This window comes from Oncorhynchus tshawytscha, unplaced genomic scaffold, assembly GCF_018296145.1.
Source record: "Oncorhynchus tshawytscha isolate Ot180627B unplaced genomic scaffold, Otsh_v2.0 Un_contig_1088_pilon_pilon, whole genome shotgun sequence".
Lineage (NCBI taxonomy): Eukaryota > Metazoa > Chordata > Actinopteri > Salmoniformes > Salmonidae > Oncorhynchus > Oncorhynchus tshawytscha.
The window spans coordinates 59,854-78,301 of NW_024609170.1; the positions used below are offsets into that span (position 1 = coordinate 59,854).

At 46.5% G+C, this 18,448-nt stretch overlaps 2 protein-coding genes across 3 annotated transcripts in view; both read right to left on the minus strand.

Annotated features, from left to right (window-relative positions):
• The window catches only part of LOC112266186 (LIM and calponin homology domains-containing protein 1-like), a 59,592-nt gene extending 57,224 nt beyond the window's left edge, over window positions 1-2,368 (minus strand). Inside the window, exon 1 of one of the 2 annotated variants that reach the window (XM_042314395.1) lies at window positions 1,852-2,368. In XM_042314395.1, coding sequence (XP_042170329.1) covers window positions 1,852-1,950 — 99 coding nt within the window. In that variant the 5' untranslated portion in view covers window positions 1,951-2,368. The remainder of the gene's footprint in view (window positions 1-1,851) is intronic. The other variant, XM_042314394.1, reaches the window with a different exon arrangement.
• Window positions 2,369-3,784: 1,416 nt separating this feature from the next.
• Window positions 3,785-17,712, minus strand: LOC112240461 (ubiquitin carboxyl-terminal hydrolase isozyme L1-like). The gene is made up of 9 exons (XM_042314396.1): window positions 17,562-17,712; window positions 17,414-17,425; window positions 15,330-15,458; window positions 14,862-15,003; window positions 13,780-13,865; window positions 5,721-5,768; window positions 5,500-5,569; window positions 5,323-5,381; window positions 3,785-4,366 (listed from the first exon to the last, which is right to left on the minus strand). The coding sequence occupies exons 1-9, from the start codon at window positions 17,592-17,594 to the stop codon at window positions 4,283-4,285; spliced, it is 663 nt and encodes a 220-aa protein (XP_042170330.1). The 5' UTR covers window positions 17,595-17,712; the 3' UTR covers window positions 3,785-4,282.
• Between the last annotated feature and the right edge of the window lie 736 nt (window positions 17,713-18,448).

Consider the following 18,448-nt stretch of genomic DNA (forward strand, 5'->3'; position numbering starts at 1 on the left):
CCCATGGAGACTGTCAGAGGTCCAGACAAGAGGCCCTCCAATTTGACACACTGAACTCTATCAGAGAAGTAGTTGGTAAACCAGGCGAGGCAATCATTTGAGAAACCAAGGCTGTCGAGTCTGCCAAAAAGAATGTTGTGATTGAGTCGAAAGCCTCGGCCAGGTCGATGAATACGGCTGCACAGTAATGTCTCTTATCGATGGCGGTTATGATGTTGTTTAGAACCTTGAGCCTAATTTCGAAGGCCCAAATGGACAATGACCCCAAGCATACTTCCAAAGTTGTGGCAAAATGGCTTAAAGACAACAAAGTCAAGGTATTTGAGTGGCCATCACAAAGCCCTGACCTCAATCCCATAGAAAATGTGTGGGCAGAACTGAAAAAGCGTGTGCAAGCAAGGAGGCCTACAAATCTGACTCAGTTACACCAGCTCTATCAGGAGGAATTCACCCAACTTATTGTGGGAAGCTTATGGAAAGCTACCCGAAACGTTTGACCCAAGTTAAAACATTTAAAGGCAATGCTACCAAATACTAATTGAGGGTATGTAAACTTCTGACCCACTGGGAATGTGATGAAAGAAATAAAAGCTGAAATAAATCACTCTCTCTACTATTATTCTGACATTTCACATTCTTAAAATAAAGTGGTGATCCTAACTGACCTAAGAAAGATAATTTTTACTTGGACTAAATGTCAGGAATTGGGAAAAACAGAGTTTAAATGTATTTGGCTAAGGTGTGTGTGTGTATGTGTGAAGGTGGTGATTGACAAGATACCAAAGATACCATCATCATCCTCATGATCTCTGGTTGAGACAGGAAGTGTTGAACTAGCTGACTTCACTCAGTCGCTGTCCACCAATCAGATGGTGGAAAACAGGTTACCATGTAGATCTACTCATAATAACAAGACCCTCCCCCCGACACACACAGAAGTCACTGAAACGACATGATTGATTGTAAACATCACAGAGAGAGCCATGTGCGTGAATACTAGTCCACATTTTCACTGCCATGGCTACCATCCGGAATCTCCTGGCTCTCGCCTGCGGGAGGCGGGGTTCTGGTGCATGCGCTCAGGGGGAACGGGTTTCTCTCTCCAGGTGTCTTCAGACAAACCAAACATGGCCACCAAGAGGAACGGAGAGATACTATTCTAGTAAGTTCCATCCCTTACTAGATAATATTCTCTTAGTTTCACTCAAACACACACACACACACACACACTTCATCACGCAGCAGTAATGTCCCACATTGAGCCTTCTAGTCAAGTTGTAACCGGACACCCTGCGAGACAACAGGTGACAGGGCAATAGTACATTTATAGGCTATCCCCTCAGTCCCATGTCTCCAGTCCAGAACCCCCTACAGCAATATAACATTTATAGGCTATCCCCTCAGTCCAGGGTCTCCAGTCTAGAACCTACTACTGCAACATAACATTTATAACCCCGGTCTCTAGAACCCCCTACTGTAATATAACATTTATAACCCCCTACTGTAATATAACATTTATAACCCCCTACTGTAATATAACATTTATAACCCCCTACTGTAATATAACATTTATAACCCCCTACTGTAATATAACATTTATAACCCCTACTGTAATATAACATTTATAACCCCTACTGTAATATAACATTTATAACCCCTACTGTAATATAACATTTATAACCCCTACTGTAATATAACATTTATAACCCCTACTGTAATATAACATTTATAACCCCTACTGTAATATAACATTTATAACCCCTACTGTAATATAACATTCATAAACCCCTACTGTAATATAACATGTATAACCCCCGGTAATAACCCTGTTTATATACACAGACTTCTCACCTCGATCCACTTCTGCGCCTCTCTGAATGCAGGCTCGGGATGTCTCAGTTCGTCCAGGGGAACGTGAGGTTCCTCGCGCTCAGTCCCGGTGCTGGCCATCTCTGATAACGGCTTCAGTAGGCTATGGTGCGTTCGTGGGGTTTAAATATCCTTTCTCCGTTAAGAAAAGCTCGGCAATGTCGTCCCTTAATTCCTACCGGACAGCTGGGCTTGTTATTCCACCGGTTAAGGCTCACGGAGGGCCCGTATCCGTTATATCCGTTATTCTACCAGGATTCTCCGTAACTCGGCGTGAGCGTCTCCCGGTTGGGCTGTAGAGGAAAATGATCTATCGTGACTCCCCACACTGCAACACGAAACAACCGGACACTAAAAATAACATCCAACCGGCCAGGCGCGAGACAGACGCCAAGCAGCCGGTCCTGGTGCCCGCAGGACGGGGAGGATAGAAGAATGTTGGAGGGGGGGGTTGGGGCGGTGTGTGTATTTTACAAACGGTGGCGTTATAAATCCGGTCAGCTGGCGAGACAACGTGACGCTGCTGCCACCGAGCGCCAGAGCAGCAGAACGGTCGCGTTGATTCACCGCATCTGTAACCACGGCAACGCGCTGCCGCACGGCGTCTGTAACCACGGCGACGCGCTGCCGCACCGCGTCTAACCACGGCGACGCGCTGCCAGCTCTGATCTGGACAAATTCCGTCCAACCACCACAGCGATAACCCTTTCCTTGGACTTTTGTTTTAAAAGTCTTCATTAAATGTTTTGATTTTTACAAACAGATTAATTCATATAAATACAAATGTTTTCACATCAATACATGGGTTCATTATTAGGTTACATATTTAATGTCCATGGAAGTTTTTTTTAGAGTCCAAATGTATTTTTAATTCCGTTTAGATTTGTTTAAAAATGTTCTAAAGGGTCAAAACATAGTAGGGTTCTAGGAGTAACTGCCCCCCGGGGGTAACTCTCCCCGTTACCACCACAAGATGACTCACAACTTGGAGATATTGCAACAAAACAGTTGTGGTAAATTGATGACATTTTGAAGAAGTTGTAGATAATTTTCCACTGGGGTTATAAATGTTCAATATACAAGTACAAAAGCTTTACGATAAACAATCCACCTGTTTTGAGAGAAATTTAGAGAATTTGATGTAAGTAGTAATATGATTGATGAGTGTTTGGGGAAACTCGCCCCCCACTAGGGGATAACTGGTCCCCCCCCACTAGGGGATAACTGCCCCCCCCACTAGGGGATAACTGCCCCCCCCCCCCCCACTAGGGGATAACTGCCCCCCCACTGGGGATAACCCCCCCACTAGGGGATAACTGCCCCCCCCACTGCCCCCCCCCAGGGGATAACTGCCCCCCCAGTCCTCCAGATCAGAGGCAGTAGAGATGACCAGGGATGTTCGACTAGAAAGTGAATTGGACACTTTGTCTGTCCTGCTAAGCATTCAAAATGTAATGAGCACTTTTGTCTGTCAGGGAAAATGTACGTATTTTTTTTAGGAATGTAGTGAAGTGAAAGAAGTCAAGTACGGATACTACGGATACTACTACTACGGATACTACTACTACTACGGATACTACTACGGATACTACTACGGATACTACTACGGATACTACTACGGATACTACTACGGATACTACTACGGATACTACTACGGATACTACTACGGATACTACTACGGATACTACTACGGATACTACTACGGATACTACTACGGATACTACTACGGATACTACTACTACTACTGATACTACTACTAGTCAAATCGAACATGTTTGAAAATATCAGGATGGAAAGAGAACTGAAATACCCTCCTAAAGTAGAAGGTACTTCAACATTTTACTCTGAAAAGCTACTCAATTATGGTAATTACAGAAGTTAATGACTTTACATCACACAGAGGAGTGGAGAAGTGTGTAGTTTGGTTGTTTATTGGCAGTCAGCAGCACAGGAAGATGCAGAAAGGCAAAGCACAGCCAACATTGTTGCAGTGTCATCCTAACACAGTAACAACGTCATCCTAACGTCATCCTAACACAGTAACAACGTCATCCTAACATCGTAGTCTGACGTAACAGCTGTTAGAAACAGAGCTGAGGAGTCAGACAGCAGAAAAACAGGAACACCTCACAGGCTGCAGAGCAAACGGCTCCCTACTCCCCATGTAAGTGCACTACTTTCTCAGTGGTGATCTGACTTGGAAAAATAAATAACAGTACAGCAGACAGAAAGTACAGCAGTAGTGACATCAACGTGACACCAGGCTTGTGCAAACTAACATCTACGCATGTGTGCTGCGTGTGTGTGTGTGGGGAGAGTGCAAACTGTTTCCAGTACATACCAGGTGTGTATACACCATGGTTCACCTGTGTGTGTGTGTGTGTGTGTGTGTGTGTGTCCCTCTCCAGGGTCTCTAGGTATGACAGAGGGCCACAGCAGAGAAGCGGACCTCTCCCTCTGCTCTCTCCACAAAACCCCGACACACCCTGGCTGCATCCTGGGGAGAGAGAGGAGAGAGATTAATTTAGCCGAGGCTCCAGAGCCACGGTTAGTGCTTAATCAAATATTTAGCAGATGTTATTGCGGGTGTAGCGAAACGCTAGACGAACAGCCCAGCTAGCACAACCCTCTGGTTAAACAGGATACACTGGGACGACGCAGTGAGCTCAATGGCAAGACGTCTGACAGATGTAGAATGTCTATATACTCCATTCTACGTTGTTTAGATGTCGGCCAGGCATCAACATTATATTATGACATCAGCTCGCAATAGAAGGTGTGCACTCCCACATCAGCTCGCAATAGAAGGTGTGCACTCCCACATCAGCTCGCAATAGAAGGTATGCACTCCCACATCAGCTCGCAATAGGAAGTCATGTTTTGGTCACAGAGAAAAGCACATTGCAGGAGGAGGAGTCTCCCTGTCTGGGAGGAGTCTATAAAGTTAAATTGTTGTTTGGTTTTTATTGTTTGAACATTTGAGATTATACGCATTTGCTTATCAATGCAAAATAAGCCACGGTCATGCCTAGTTTATAGATCAGATCAGATCAAGGAACCAATCAAACGTCGCTGCCTCCTCACTGTCCCCATGGGAGGGACGACACGGCACGTCCCGGCTGTCGGGGAGCTGCTACTTTTGTGAGGAATACACTGCTGCCTTTACACAGTTTGACACGTCGGCTGGGATTAGATGAATGGAAGGTTCACATGTCCGCTGGGATTAGATGAATGGAAGGTTCACATGTCGGCTGGGATTAGATGAATGGAAGGTTCACATGTCCGCTGGGATTAGATGAATGGAAGGTTCACATGTCGGCTGGGATTAGATGAATGGAAGGTTCACATGTCCACTGGGATTAGATGAATGGAAGGTTCACATGTCCACTGGGATTAGATTAATGGAAGGTTTGACACATCTACTGGGATTAGATGAATGAAAGGGGAACGTACCTTGATGAAGGAGTCATCCTTGGTGGTTCCATGGTTCACCGGTCCCTCCATCCTACCATCTACACAACAGAATCACAGAGAGAGACAGAGAAAGTGTGTAAATACACACCGGGGCGGGACACAGGGTGGGACACCGGGGAGACGGGGCGGGACACCGGGACTCAGCCACACACTCACCCAGCTCATAAAGCTGTCCTTTCACATTGACAAAGGTGATAAAATGGAAGTTCACGTTATCTGCCTCCACCTGAAAGAGAGGGAGAGAGAGCGAGGGTTAGAAAGAGGGAGAGAAAGCGAGGGTTAGAAAGAGGGAGAGAGTATACAATATGAAATGATACAATATGAAATGATACATAAGTAACATCTGAGGAGGTCCTTATGTTGCATTGTGTTCTCACCCTGCACTGGCCCTGTGCTGCCACTCCATCATGAGCCTCTCTGATGGCCTGCAAGAGACAATATACACATTTACACACACAGGTCTAGACACACAGGTCTAGACACACACACACAGAGGTCTAGACACACACACACACACACAGACGTCTAGACACACACACACACACACACAGAGACGTCTAGACACACACACACAGAGACGTCTAGACACACACACACGAGACGTCTAGACACACACACACACACAGAGACGTCTAGACACACACACACACAGAGACGTCTAGACACACACACACAGACGTCTAGACACACACACACACACAGACGTCTAGACACACAGGTCTAGACACACACACGTCTAGACACACACACACACGTCTAGACACACACAGGTCTAGACACACACACAGGTCTAGACACACACACAGGTCTACACACACACAGGTCTACACACACACACGTCTAGACACACACACACACGTCTAGACACACACACACACAGACGTCTAGACACACACAGGTCTAGACACACACACGTCTACACACACACGTCTAGACACACACACACACGTCTAGACACACACACACACACAGGTCTAGACACACACACACACACAGGTCTAGACACACACAGGTCTAGACACACACACACGTCTAGACACACACACGTCTAGACACACACACACGTCTAGACACACACACACACACACACACACAGGTCTACACACACACGTCTAGACACACACACAGGTCTACACACACGTCTAGACACACACACACACACACACACACACGTCTAGACACACACACACACACACACACACGTCTAGACACACACACACACACACAGGTCTAGACACACACACAGGTCTAGACACACACACACGTCTAGACACACACACACACGTCTAGACACACACACACACGTCTAGACACACACACACACACGTCTAGACACACACACACACACGTCTAGACACACACACACACACGTCTAGACACACACACACACGTCTAGACACACACACACACGTCTAGACACACACACACACGTCTAGACACACACACACGTCTAGACACACACACACGTCTAGACACACACACAGGTCTACACACACACACAGGTCTACACACACGTCTAGACACACACACACACACACACACACGTCTAGACACACACACACGTCTAGACACACACACACACACGTCTAGACACACACACACACACACACACACAGGTCTAGACACACACACACAGGTCTAGACACACACACACGTCTAGACACACACACACGTCTAGACACACACACACGTCTAGACACACACACAGGTCTACACACACGTCTAGACACACACACACACACACACGTCTAGACACACACACACGTCTAGACACACACACAGGTCTACACACACGTCTAGACACACACACACACACACACACACGTCTAGACACACACACACGTCTAGACACACACACACACACGTCTAGACACACACACACACACACACACACAGGTCTAGACACACACACACAGGTCTAGACACACACACACGTCTAGACACACACACACGTCTAGACACACACACAGGTCTACACACACGTCTAGACACACACACACACACACACGTCTAGACACACACACACGTCTAGACACACACACACGTCTAGACACACACACAGGTCTACACACACGTCTAGACACACACACACACACACACACACGTCTAGACACACACACACGTCTAGACACACACACACACACGTCTAGACACACACACACACACACACACACAGGTCTAGACACACACACACAGGTCTAGACACACACACACGTCTAGACACACACACACGTCTAGACACACACACACGTCTAGACACACACACAGGTCTACACACACGTCTAGACACACACACACACACACACACGTCTAGACACACACACACGTCTAGACACACACACACACGTCTAGACACACACACACACACGTCTAGACACACACACACACACACACAGGTCTAGACACACACACACAGGTCTAGACACACACACACGTCTAGACACACACACACACACGTCTAGACACACACACACGTCTAGACACACACACACGTCTAGACACACACACACACGTCTAGACACACACACACACACGTCTAGACACACACACACACACGTCTAGACACACACACACACACGTCTAGACACACACACACACACGTCTAGACACACACACACACACGTCTAGACACACACACACGTCTAGACACACACACACGTCTAGACACACACACACACACACACACACACGTCTAGACACACACACACACACACACACACGTCTAGACACACACACACACACAGACGTCTAGACACACACACACACACAGGTCTAGACACACACACACAGGTCTAGACACACACACAGGTCTAGACACACACACACACACGTCTAGACACACACACACACACGTCTAGACACACACACACACGTCTAGACACACACACACACGTCTAGACACACACACACGTCTAGACACACACACACACGTCTAGACACACACACACACACACACACACGTCTAGACACACACACACACGTCTAGACACACACACAGGTCTAGACACACACACAGGTCTACACACACGTCTAGACACACACACACACGTCTAGACACACACACACGTCTAGACACACACACACACACGTCTAGACACACACACACACACGTCTAGACACACACACACACACGTCTAGACACACACACACACACGTCTAGACACACACACACACGTCTAGACACACACACACACACGTCTAGACACACACACACACGTCTAGACACACACACACGTCTAGACACACACACACGTCTAGACACACACACACACACGTCTACACACACACACACACACGTCTACACACACACACGTCTAGACACACACGTCTAGACACACAGGTCTAGACACACAGGTCTAGACACACAGGTCTAGACACACAGGTCTAGACACACAGGTCTAGACACACAGGTCTAGACACACAGGTCTAGACACACAGGTCTAGACACACAGGTCTAGACACACAGGTCTAGACACACAGGTCTAGACACACAGGTCTAGACACACAGGTCTAGACACACAGGTCTAGACACACAGGTCTAGACACACAGGTCTAGACACACAGGTCTAGACACACAGGTCTAGACACACAGGTCTAGACACACAGGTCTAGACACACAGGTCTAGACACACAGGTCTAGACACACAGGTCTAGACACACAGGTCTAGACACACAGGTCTAGACACACAGGTCTAGACACACAGGTCTAGACACACAGGTCTAGACACACAGGTCTAGACACACAGGTCTAGACACACAGGTCTAGACACACAGGTCTAGACACACAGGTCTAGACACACAGGTCTAGACACACAGGTCTAGACACACAGGTCTAGACACACAGGTCTAGACACACAGGTCTAGACACACAGGTCTAGACACACAGGTCTAGACACACAGGTCTAGACACACAGGTCTAGACACACAGGTCTAGACACACAGGTCTAGACACACAGGTCTAGACACACAGGTCTAGACACACAGGTATACATTAAACACAGGTATTTACTGCATGTGGAAAGAATTCAGACCTAGACTTTCCACACTTTGTTACCTTATTCTAAAACGGATTCAATTGGTTTTCCCCCCGTCATTAATCTACACACAATGGCCGATATTGACAAAGCACAAAGAGGTTTAGAAATGTTGGCTAATTTATAAAATGATATAATACCTTTACACCAGTATTCAGACCCTTTGCTAGGAGACTAGAAGTGGAGCTTAGGTGTATATGGTTTCCATTGATCATCTTTAAAAATGTTTCTACAGCTTGGAGTCCACCTGTGGTAAATTAAATTAATTTGGCAGGAGTAGGAAAGGCCCACACCTGTCGATAAGGTCCCACAGTTTTTTAAAAATATTTAACTAGACAGGTCTATTAAGAACAAATTCTTATTTACAATGAAGCCTACTGGGGAACAGTGGGTTAACTGCCTTGTTCAGGGGAACAGTAGGTTAACTGCCTTGTTCAGGGGCAGAACCACAGATTTTTACCTTGTCAGCTAGGATTCGATCCAGCAACCTTTCGGTTAAAAACCAGCGACACACAGGAAACTGTCGTGAAACCCAGCAGCGCTGCAGTTCTTGACTCAAACCGGTGCCCCTGGCACCTACTGCCATACCCCATTCAAAGGCACTTCAGTGTCTTGCCCATTCACCCTCAATGGTACACATACACAATCCATGTCTCAAGGCTTAAAAATCCTTCTTTAACCAGTCTCCTGCCTTTCATCGAGACTGACTGAAGTGGATTTAACAAGTGACATCAATAAGGGATCATAGCTTTCACTTGATCAATCTGTAATGGAAAGAGCTGTTCCTAATGTTTAGTACACTCAGTGAACATTAAAGCATATTCATAAATATATCTACACCAACACTAAAAACATACATATCTAGATATTAAACATCTATACATATTAACCCATATGATGCATGTACTCCTATACGTTACAACACCATGTTGATCTGTGAAGACATGCATCTCAGAGCCCAGCAGCTCTGCTGTCCTCTAGTGGCCGAGATGAGAACTGCAGCTTCATGTCTGATGTGAGCTCAACTTGCAGAAACAGTTTGGTTTGTCCAGCGGCAAGATTCAAAAACCCTGTGTGCCAACCTCCAAACAAACCGCCAACCCGTGGCGTAACTTCAGCAACAGAATTACACCATGACTAGAAGTTCTCATATCGCCATGAAGTACCGTGTCTTAGCGGTCAAACGCCGTAAAAAGTCGATTTTTTCAATTTCTGCCCAAAATGACCCAAATCTAACTGCCTGTAGCTCAGGCCCTGAAGCAAGAATATTATTGATACCATTTGAAAGGAACCCCTGACGTGTGTGGAAATGTGAAATGAGTGTAGGAGAACACCACATTAGATCTGGTAAAAGATAATACATAGAAACACATGTTTTTTGTACCATCATCTTTGAAACGCAAGAGAAAACCAGCCCAGGCGCAATTTAGATTTTGGCCACAAGAGGGCAGCAGTGGATGTGCAACATTTTAGACTGATCCAATGAACCATTGCATTCGTTAAAAATGTTGCATCATCAAGAGTGCCCAAATGTGCCAAATTGGTTTATTGATACATTTAAGTTCGTAATTGTGCTCTCTCCAAACAATAGCATGGTATTCTCTCACTGCAATATCTACTGTACATCGGACAGTGCAGTTAACAAGAATTTAAGCTTTCTGCCAATATCAGATATGTCCATGTCCTGGGAAATTCTTGTTACTTACAACCGCGTGCTAGGAGCATTAGCCTACGTTAGCTCAACCGTCCCACGGGGGGCCCACTGATCCTGTAGAAGTTTTTAAACTGAAGTTTTAGTTAAAGTTGAAATATGTAACATTTTGGGCAACCAGACCAAATTCACATAGAAATTAGTTGCATATCTGCCATTCTCATTAAAAGCCAGTCTAAGAAGCGGTACATCTGTTCTATGCGTGTGATTTCTATGCTTCCCGTTCTTAAGTTGTTTACCCCAGTTTTACTTTGGGTTTTGTACGCCAGCGTCAAACAGCTGGAAATAAAATACTTTGGGTTTGAAAAGACATTTCACAGCAGTTTAGAAGGTGATTCTCTATACAATACTTGCTCATTTTTGCACATAAACTGAAATTAGGCAAATATTAGAATTTTAGCAACCAGGAAACGGAGCGATTTCTGCATAGTGCACCTGGTTAGGGTTCATCTTCAGTTTACTCCGTGTGGTTAAATTACGGTTTGGAAAAGACTTAAACAAAAACAAGTCTAGCACTGGGACTGAACCCTGGAGGACGAAAAGGAGAGTTTTCCAGAAAACTAGAGAGGACAGGCTACGGGAGAGGACAGGCTACGGGAGAGGACAGGCTACGGGAGAGGACAGGCTACGGGAGAGGACAGGCTACGGGAGAGGACAGGCTACGGGAGAGGACAGGCTACGGGAGAGGACAGGCTACGGGAGAGGACAGGCTACGGGAGAGGACAGGCTACGGGAGAGGACAGGCTACGGGAGAGGACAGGCTACGGGAGAGGACAGGCTACGGGAGAGGACAGGCTACGGGAGAGGACAGGCTACGGGAGAGGACAGGCTACGGGAGAGGACAGGCTACGGGAGAGGACAGGCTACGGGAGAGGACAGGCTACGGGAGAGGACATATTGACAGAGGACATTATGGACTGGAACTGGGGAATCTTTCCATTAAGGGGAAACTGACAGAGAAACATATTCAGCCTGATTGTGATGTTCTGTACTCTGATACGGAAAGCTTTGAGGACAGAGATAATAAACATCATATTCAGCCTGTTTGTGATGTTCTGTCCTCTGATATGGAAAGCTTTGAAAGCCTGTTTGCAGATGGAGAGGTCCCAATGAATGTCCCAAGAGAACATGGGTTATATGTGTAGGGCCTACCTACACTACAGGTCTACCTACACTACAGGTGTAACATGGGTTATATGTGACAGGTCTACCTACACTACAGGCCCAACAGGATGTGGACACCTGCTCAGCGAACATCAGTCCAGAAACATCAACCTCAAGTGTCTCGCTACTTCCCGTCCCTCAAGTGTCTCGCTACTTCCCGTCCCTCAAGTGGAAACTTGTCCCTCAAGTGTCTCGCTATTCCAGCCTCAAGTTCTGATGTTCTGTCCCTCAAGTGTCTCGCTACGTCCCTCAAGTGTCTCGCTACTTCCCGTCCCTCAAGTGTCAGAGATCCCGTCCCTCAAGTGTCTCGCTACTTCCCAGTCCCTCAAGTGTCTCGCTGACTTCCGTCCCTCAAGTGTCTGCTACTTGGTCCCTCAAGTGTCTGCTACTTCCCGTCCCTCAAGTGTTGCACTTCCCGTCCCTCAAGTGAACTTGTCCCTCAAGAGAACTTGGGTCCCTCAAGTGTCTAGCTACTTCCTGTCCCTCAAGTGTCTCGCTACTTCCCGTCCCTCAGTGTCGCTACTTCCGTCCCTCAAGTGTCTGCTACTTCCCGTCCCTCAAGTGTCTCGCTACTTCCCGTCCCTCAAGTGTCTCGCTACTTCCCGTCCCTCAAGTGAGCTACCTGTCCCTCAAGTGAACTTCCCGTCCCTCAAGTGTCAGCTACTTCCCGTCCCTCAAGTGTCTCGTCTTCCCGTCCCTCAAGTGTCTCGCTACTTCCCGTCCCTCAAGTGTCTCGCTACTTCCTGTCCCTCAAGTGTCTCGCTACTTCCTGTCCCTCAAGTGTCTCGCTACTTCCTGTCCCTCATGTGTCTCGCTACTTCCTGTCCCTCATGTGTCTCGCTACTTCCCGTCCCTCATGTGTCACGCTACTTCCCGTCCCTCATGTGTCTCGCTACTTCCCGTCCCTCATGTGTCTCGCTACTTCCCGTCCCTCATGTTAGCCTTCAGACAAACATCACTCCAGAAACACCAAAACATGTTGCATTGTAAACCATCTCCTTCTTGCTGCAGCTCATCTTGGTATAACAGAAATGCTGTGAAAGTGTTGTGAACAGTCTAAATGTTTAGTCAGTGCCTGTTCTGTTGACATGTTAGTCGTCACGGTAGCTGTGAACATTCTAAATGTTTAGTCAGTGCCTGTTCTGTTGACATGTTAGTCGTCATGGTAACTCCTACTGCACTAACCTGGTGAACACCTTCGGAGCTCCTCCAAAGCAAGGTATTTGATTGGTTTGATGTGTTGTGAGGCGTGACTTGATTTACACCGGGTTCTAACCCCTGGTTCACGAGGCCAGACATGAGGTGTCCCCCAATAATATCTACCGTCTCCTGAAGTATGGACTCGTTCACTACAGATCTAGGATTAGCGGAGGAAGCTTTGGCTAGAGGGAGTTCCCACCTTAGAACAAGTACACACTTTGGGAGGAAGGAGCGGTAATTGAGACATAGCCAAGGTGTGTGTGTGTTACCTGGTTGTTCTCCTGGTGTGTGTGTGCATGAGTGTATTACTGTGAATGTGTGTGTTACCTGGTTGTTCTCCAGGTGTGTGGCTCGCTGGGCGGGGGTCATGTTAGCCGTCTCATCTAGAAACTTCTTCAGAGCAGAGTCACCATCTGGCACAGAGACAGCACTGTTACACACTGGTCCTGTCTGAATCCGTCTTCCCTACTACTAACTAAAACTACACACTGGTCCTGTCTGAATCCGTCTTCCCTACTAACTAAAACTACACACTGGTCCTGTCTGAATCAGTCTTCCCTACTACTAACTAAAACTACACACTGGTCCTGTCTGAATCCGTCTTCCCTACTACTAACTAAAACTACACACTGGTCCTGTCTGAATCCGTCTTCCCTACTACTTTGTAAAACTACATACTGTGTACTAATCATACTACAAACTATTTAGAATGTAGTGTTTAGTATAAATATATTCAGTAAGCAGCACATCAACATCCTACCCTCATCCACACTGAGAAGGCTTCATCTAATCAGCAATTGTGTTGGTTGATAGTCAGTCCTCGGATCTGATCATCAACTGATTATGAAAAGACTAGTCTCCTCCTCAATAGAGGAACTGTAATCTACTCGATAAAGACCAGTCTCTTCCTCAATATTCAGTGAATTCTACTAGATAAAGACCAGTCTCTTCCTCAATATTCAGTGAATTCTACTAGATAAAGACCAGTCTCTTCCTCAATAGAGGAAGTGAATTCTACTAGATAAAGACCAGTCTCTTCCTCAATAGAGGAAGTGAATTCTACTAGATAAAGACCAGTCTCTTCCTCAATAGAGGTCAGTGAATTCTACTAGATAAAGACCAGTCTCTTCCTCAATAGAGGAAGTGAATTCTACTAGATGAAGACCAGTCTCTTCCTCAATAGAGGAAGTGAATTCTACTGGATGAAGACCAGTCTCTTCCTCAAGAGGAAGTGAATTATATTAGCTGTAAAGCATCCTGTCTATGACATCACTACAGGTTCTAAATATCACATACTATAAGCATTCTATTTTCACATACCCAATCAGCCTACTATTACGAACGCAAGTGTGGGTATTCGTCATCCCCCCCCCCAATCTTGGCTCCATGCAGGACCAGTTTCTACTCACCATACTCTATGTGGGTGGGGTTGTTGGCGACTGCGTGCAGCAGAGCCACGGTGCCACAGGAGTTGACCACCGTCTGTTTCAGGAAGTAGAGGTCAGTACCTCCCGATACCTTCCCAGCCTGCTGCTGCCGGAACGACTCGTGCTGAAACACACGCCGTTATCATCATGCTACATCAGTCTCTCTCAAACACAGTCCTGGGACCACAGGGCTGAGGTTTAGTATCCTGGGACCCCAGGGCTGAGGTTTAGTGTCCTGGGACCCCAGGGCTGAGGTTTAGTGTCCTGGGACCCCAGGGCTTGCACATTCTGGGTTTTGCCCTAGTACTACACAGGAGATTCAAATAATCAAATCAAGCTACTAGAGCAAAAAACTAAATGTGCATCACCTTGGGGTTCCCAGAACAGAGTTTGCTCCACATCACTGCGCTACATATTTCCAAAGTAATAAAGATATAGATCATTGGTTACCTGTTGTGTCAGAGGGAAGAGCAGCATGAGGGCACAGCTGGGAGAAGGTACTGAAGACACTCCCTCATCCTCCAGCCCCAACACATCCACGAAGCCCCAGCTACCACACACCCCCAGCCCACTGAGCACCTGCAACAGTCAAACAGAACATTAACAGGAAGGTTTCCTATCAGTCTCCAGAGACCAACCAGAGCACAGTTCAACACCAACAGGCTAGATTAGACCAACCAGAGCACAGCTCAACACCAACAGGCTAGATTAGACCAACCAGAGCACAGCTCAACACCAACAGGCTAGATTAGACCAACCAGAACACAGCTCAACACCAACATGCTAGATTAGACCAACCAGAGCACAGCTCAACACCAACATGCTAGATTAGACCAACCAGAACACAGCTCAACACCAACAGGCTAGATTAGACCAACCAGAACACAGCGCAACACCAACATGCTAGATTAGACCAACCAAGACACAGCTCAACACCAACAGGCTCGATTAGACCAACCAGAACACAGCGCAACACCAACATGCTAGATTAGACCAACCAAGACACAGCTCAACACCAACATGCTAGACTAGGACAACCAGACCATCTAGACAGTGTATCTGGAACTCACCCAGTCAATGACAACACTATACTCTGTATATACAGTAGAACGTAAGCCTAAAGTATCAACTTGCTCTGCGTACACATCACTGACAATCTGAAATGGTTCACCGTCACAGACAGTGTGGTGAAGGCACCACACTGGTTGTGAAGGATGAAGAAATTTGGCTTGGCCCCCTATAAAACCCTCAAACTTCTACAGATGCACAATTGAGAGCATCCTGTCAGGCTATATCACCACCTGGTACGGAAACTGCAGGGCTCTCCAGAGAGTGGCGCGGTCTGCCCAACGCATCACCGGGGGCAAACTACCTGCCCTTCAGGACACCTACACCACCCGATGTCACAGGAAGGCCAAAAAGACAAGGACAACAACCACCAGAGCCACTGCCTGTTCACCCCGCTACCATCCAGAAGGTGAGGTCAGTACAGCTGCATCATCACCACCCGACCCACAGCTTGTTCACCCCACTATCATCCAGAAGGTGAGGTCAGTACAGCTGCATCAAAGCTGGGACCGAGAGACTGAAAAACAGCTTCTATCAAGGCCATCAGACTTAAATAGCCATCAGTAGCAGCTACCACCCTGTTACTCAACCCTGCACCTTAGAGGCTGCTGCCCTGTATTAATGGAATCACTGGTCACTTTAATAATGGTTACCTAATGCTTTGCTTATTTCATATGTATATACACCGTATTCTATTCTACTGTATTTTAGTCAATGCCACCCGACATTACGCATCCTAATATTGTTATATTTATTAATTCCATTATTTTACTTTTAGATGGGTGAATTATTAGATATTACGGCACTGTTGGATGTAGGAACACAAGCATGTCGCTACACCCGCAATAACTGCTCAAATGTGTATGTGACCAATGAAATGGGATTTCCAGAGCAGTTAAATGTCCGTCAGGTAGAGGGTAGAACCCGGAGATGGGGTGTTGAGCCCGAATTTAAACTCTACACGGTAATGGACACTAAATGTCCATGATGACTCGGCAGAACAGGCCTCAAATCAATAATATTATAATCACTAGCGTTTAGCATATCTCCGCTGATCTAACTTCTTTATCAGAACATTACCGCACGGCAGTCTGTCCCAAATGAATAGCGATGAACTTCAAATCAGAGCCAGACACAAGTTGATCTTTAGTCGCTCTCTCCATCCTTCCATCAGACCACACCCTGTATCCTAGACACCGGGTGGGGCACCAGGCGCAGCGTGGCAGAGATGCTACCGGGGAGACGGACGGTAGTCTACGACGGAAAGGCTCTATTCTAACGGCAGGTTCATCTCGTGTACCTCTGTCGCGCTGACGTTCAGATGATAATCTGATCTAACTAGTATTTCTAACTCCAGACCGAGCCAGGTCCATAATAACCCACCTGTTGGTTGTAATGTCCTGTTGTAACGTCATATACACAACTGTCATCATATCGGTTATGACTCAGCGATATTAAATACACACCTTGTTCAGCATCTGAAACACAGACAGACAAAAGAGAAAATAGACATTATTTAGACATTGAGAGACCGTTAGAACCGAGCAGCTGCGTATTTTAAGTGTGTCTTATGATATACGTAATAAAACCACATTTATTATGACGGTTCTCTACCTCCGGGTTGATCTCCATTGGTTGCCACTCCATCCTGTTCGGTAAGGTTCGGTCCCGTATATCGGTATGTTGTCAAATTTGCTCTGTCGCAACCAGCTGCTGATTTGGGCGATATGATCACATCCCGACCGTCCACCCGCTTCATATGCTGCCAGTCATATTCCATTGTGCCGTTCGGCGGGGGTGGACGAGAACCGGAGAAAAAGCCAATAGATCCTCCCGTAGCCTCGCCTCGTCTGTAAACAAGACAATACATATTACAGTGAAGTATTGGAGGTGAGGTGACAGAGAGATGTGTGTGAGGTGTTCTGTGTAGTTTTAACGAGCAGTCTAGAAGGTGGACTGGTCCAAGCCCGACACAACAGTGGACGCTTCAGTAGCGCAGCTGATAGTCTGGTGGGTAATGGGTGCGTTCGAGCAGATCACTTTTGTCAGATGGTCAAGTCTTTCGTATGTTGCGTTAGGGGGGATAGAAATGGACCTGACTTGTGCCTACATCATGGCCGTGTTCGAGAGCACCAACACGACTGCCGACTGACTGATCTACAAATCACCTTGAATCATAAATGATGACTCGTTATCTGTAGATCATTCAGTCCCAATGATACCCATGATACATTGCGTTTTTCGATCCTCTCGAACACAGCCGTTCACTGAACTTTACAAAAATCATGTGATCGAAAGTCATGATGTTTTGACTGCAGACAACTGCAAAATGTTGTAGTTGCTCTTTATCATAGAGAATGATAGAAGTCTCTAGTGGCCCAAAAGGTTGTAGTTGCTCTTTATCATAGAGAATGAAAGAAGCCTCTAGCTGCCCAAAAGGTTGTAGTTGCTCTTTATCATAGAGAATGAAAGAAGCCTCTAGCGGCCCAAAAGGTTGAAGT

What these genes read in the sequence shown, in the direction of transcription:
- LOC112240461 (XM_042314396.1), bottom strand. Translation starts at nt 17,594, where the DNA reads ATGGAGTGGCAACCAATGGAGATCAACCCGGAG. An exon ending in CAGCACAGGGCCAGTGCAGG is followed by an intron (nt 5,570 to 5,720) that starts GTGAGAACACAA and finishes CCTCTCTTTCAG; the next exon opens with GTGGAGGCAGATAACGTGAA. An exon ending in AGGATGACTCCTTCATCAAG is followed by an intron (nt 4,367 to 5,322) that starts GTACGTTCCCCT and finishes CTCTCTCCCCAG; the next exon opens with GATGCAGCCAGGGTGTGTCG.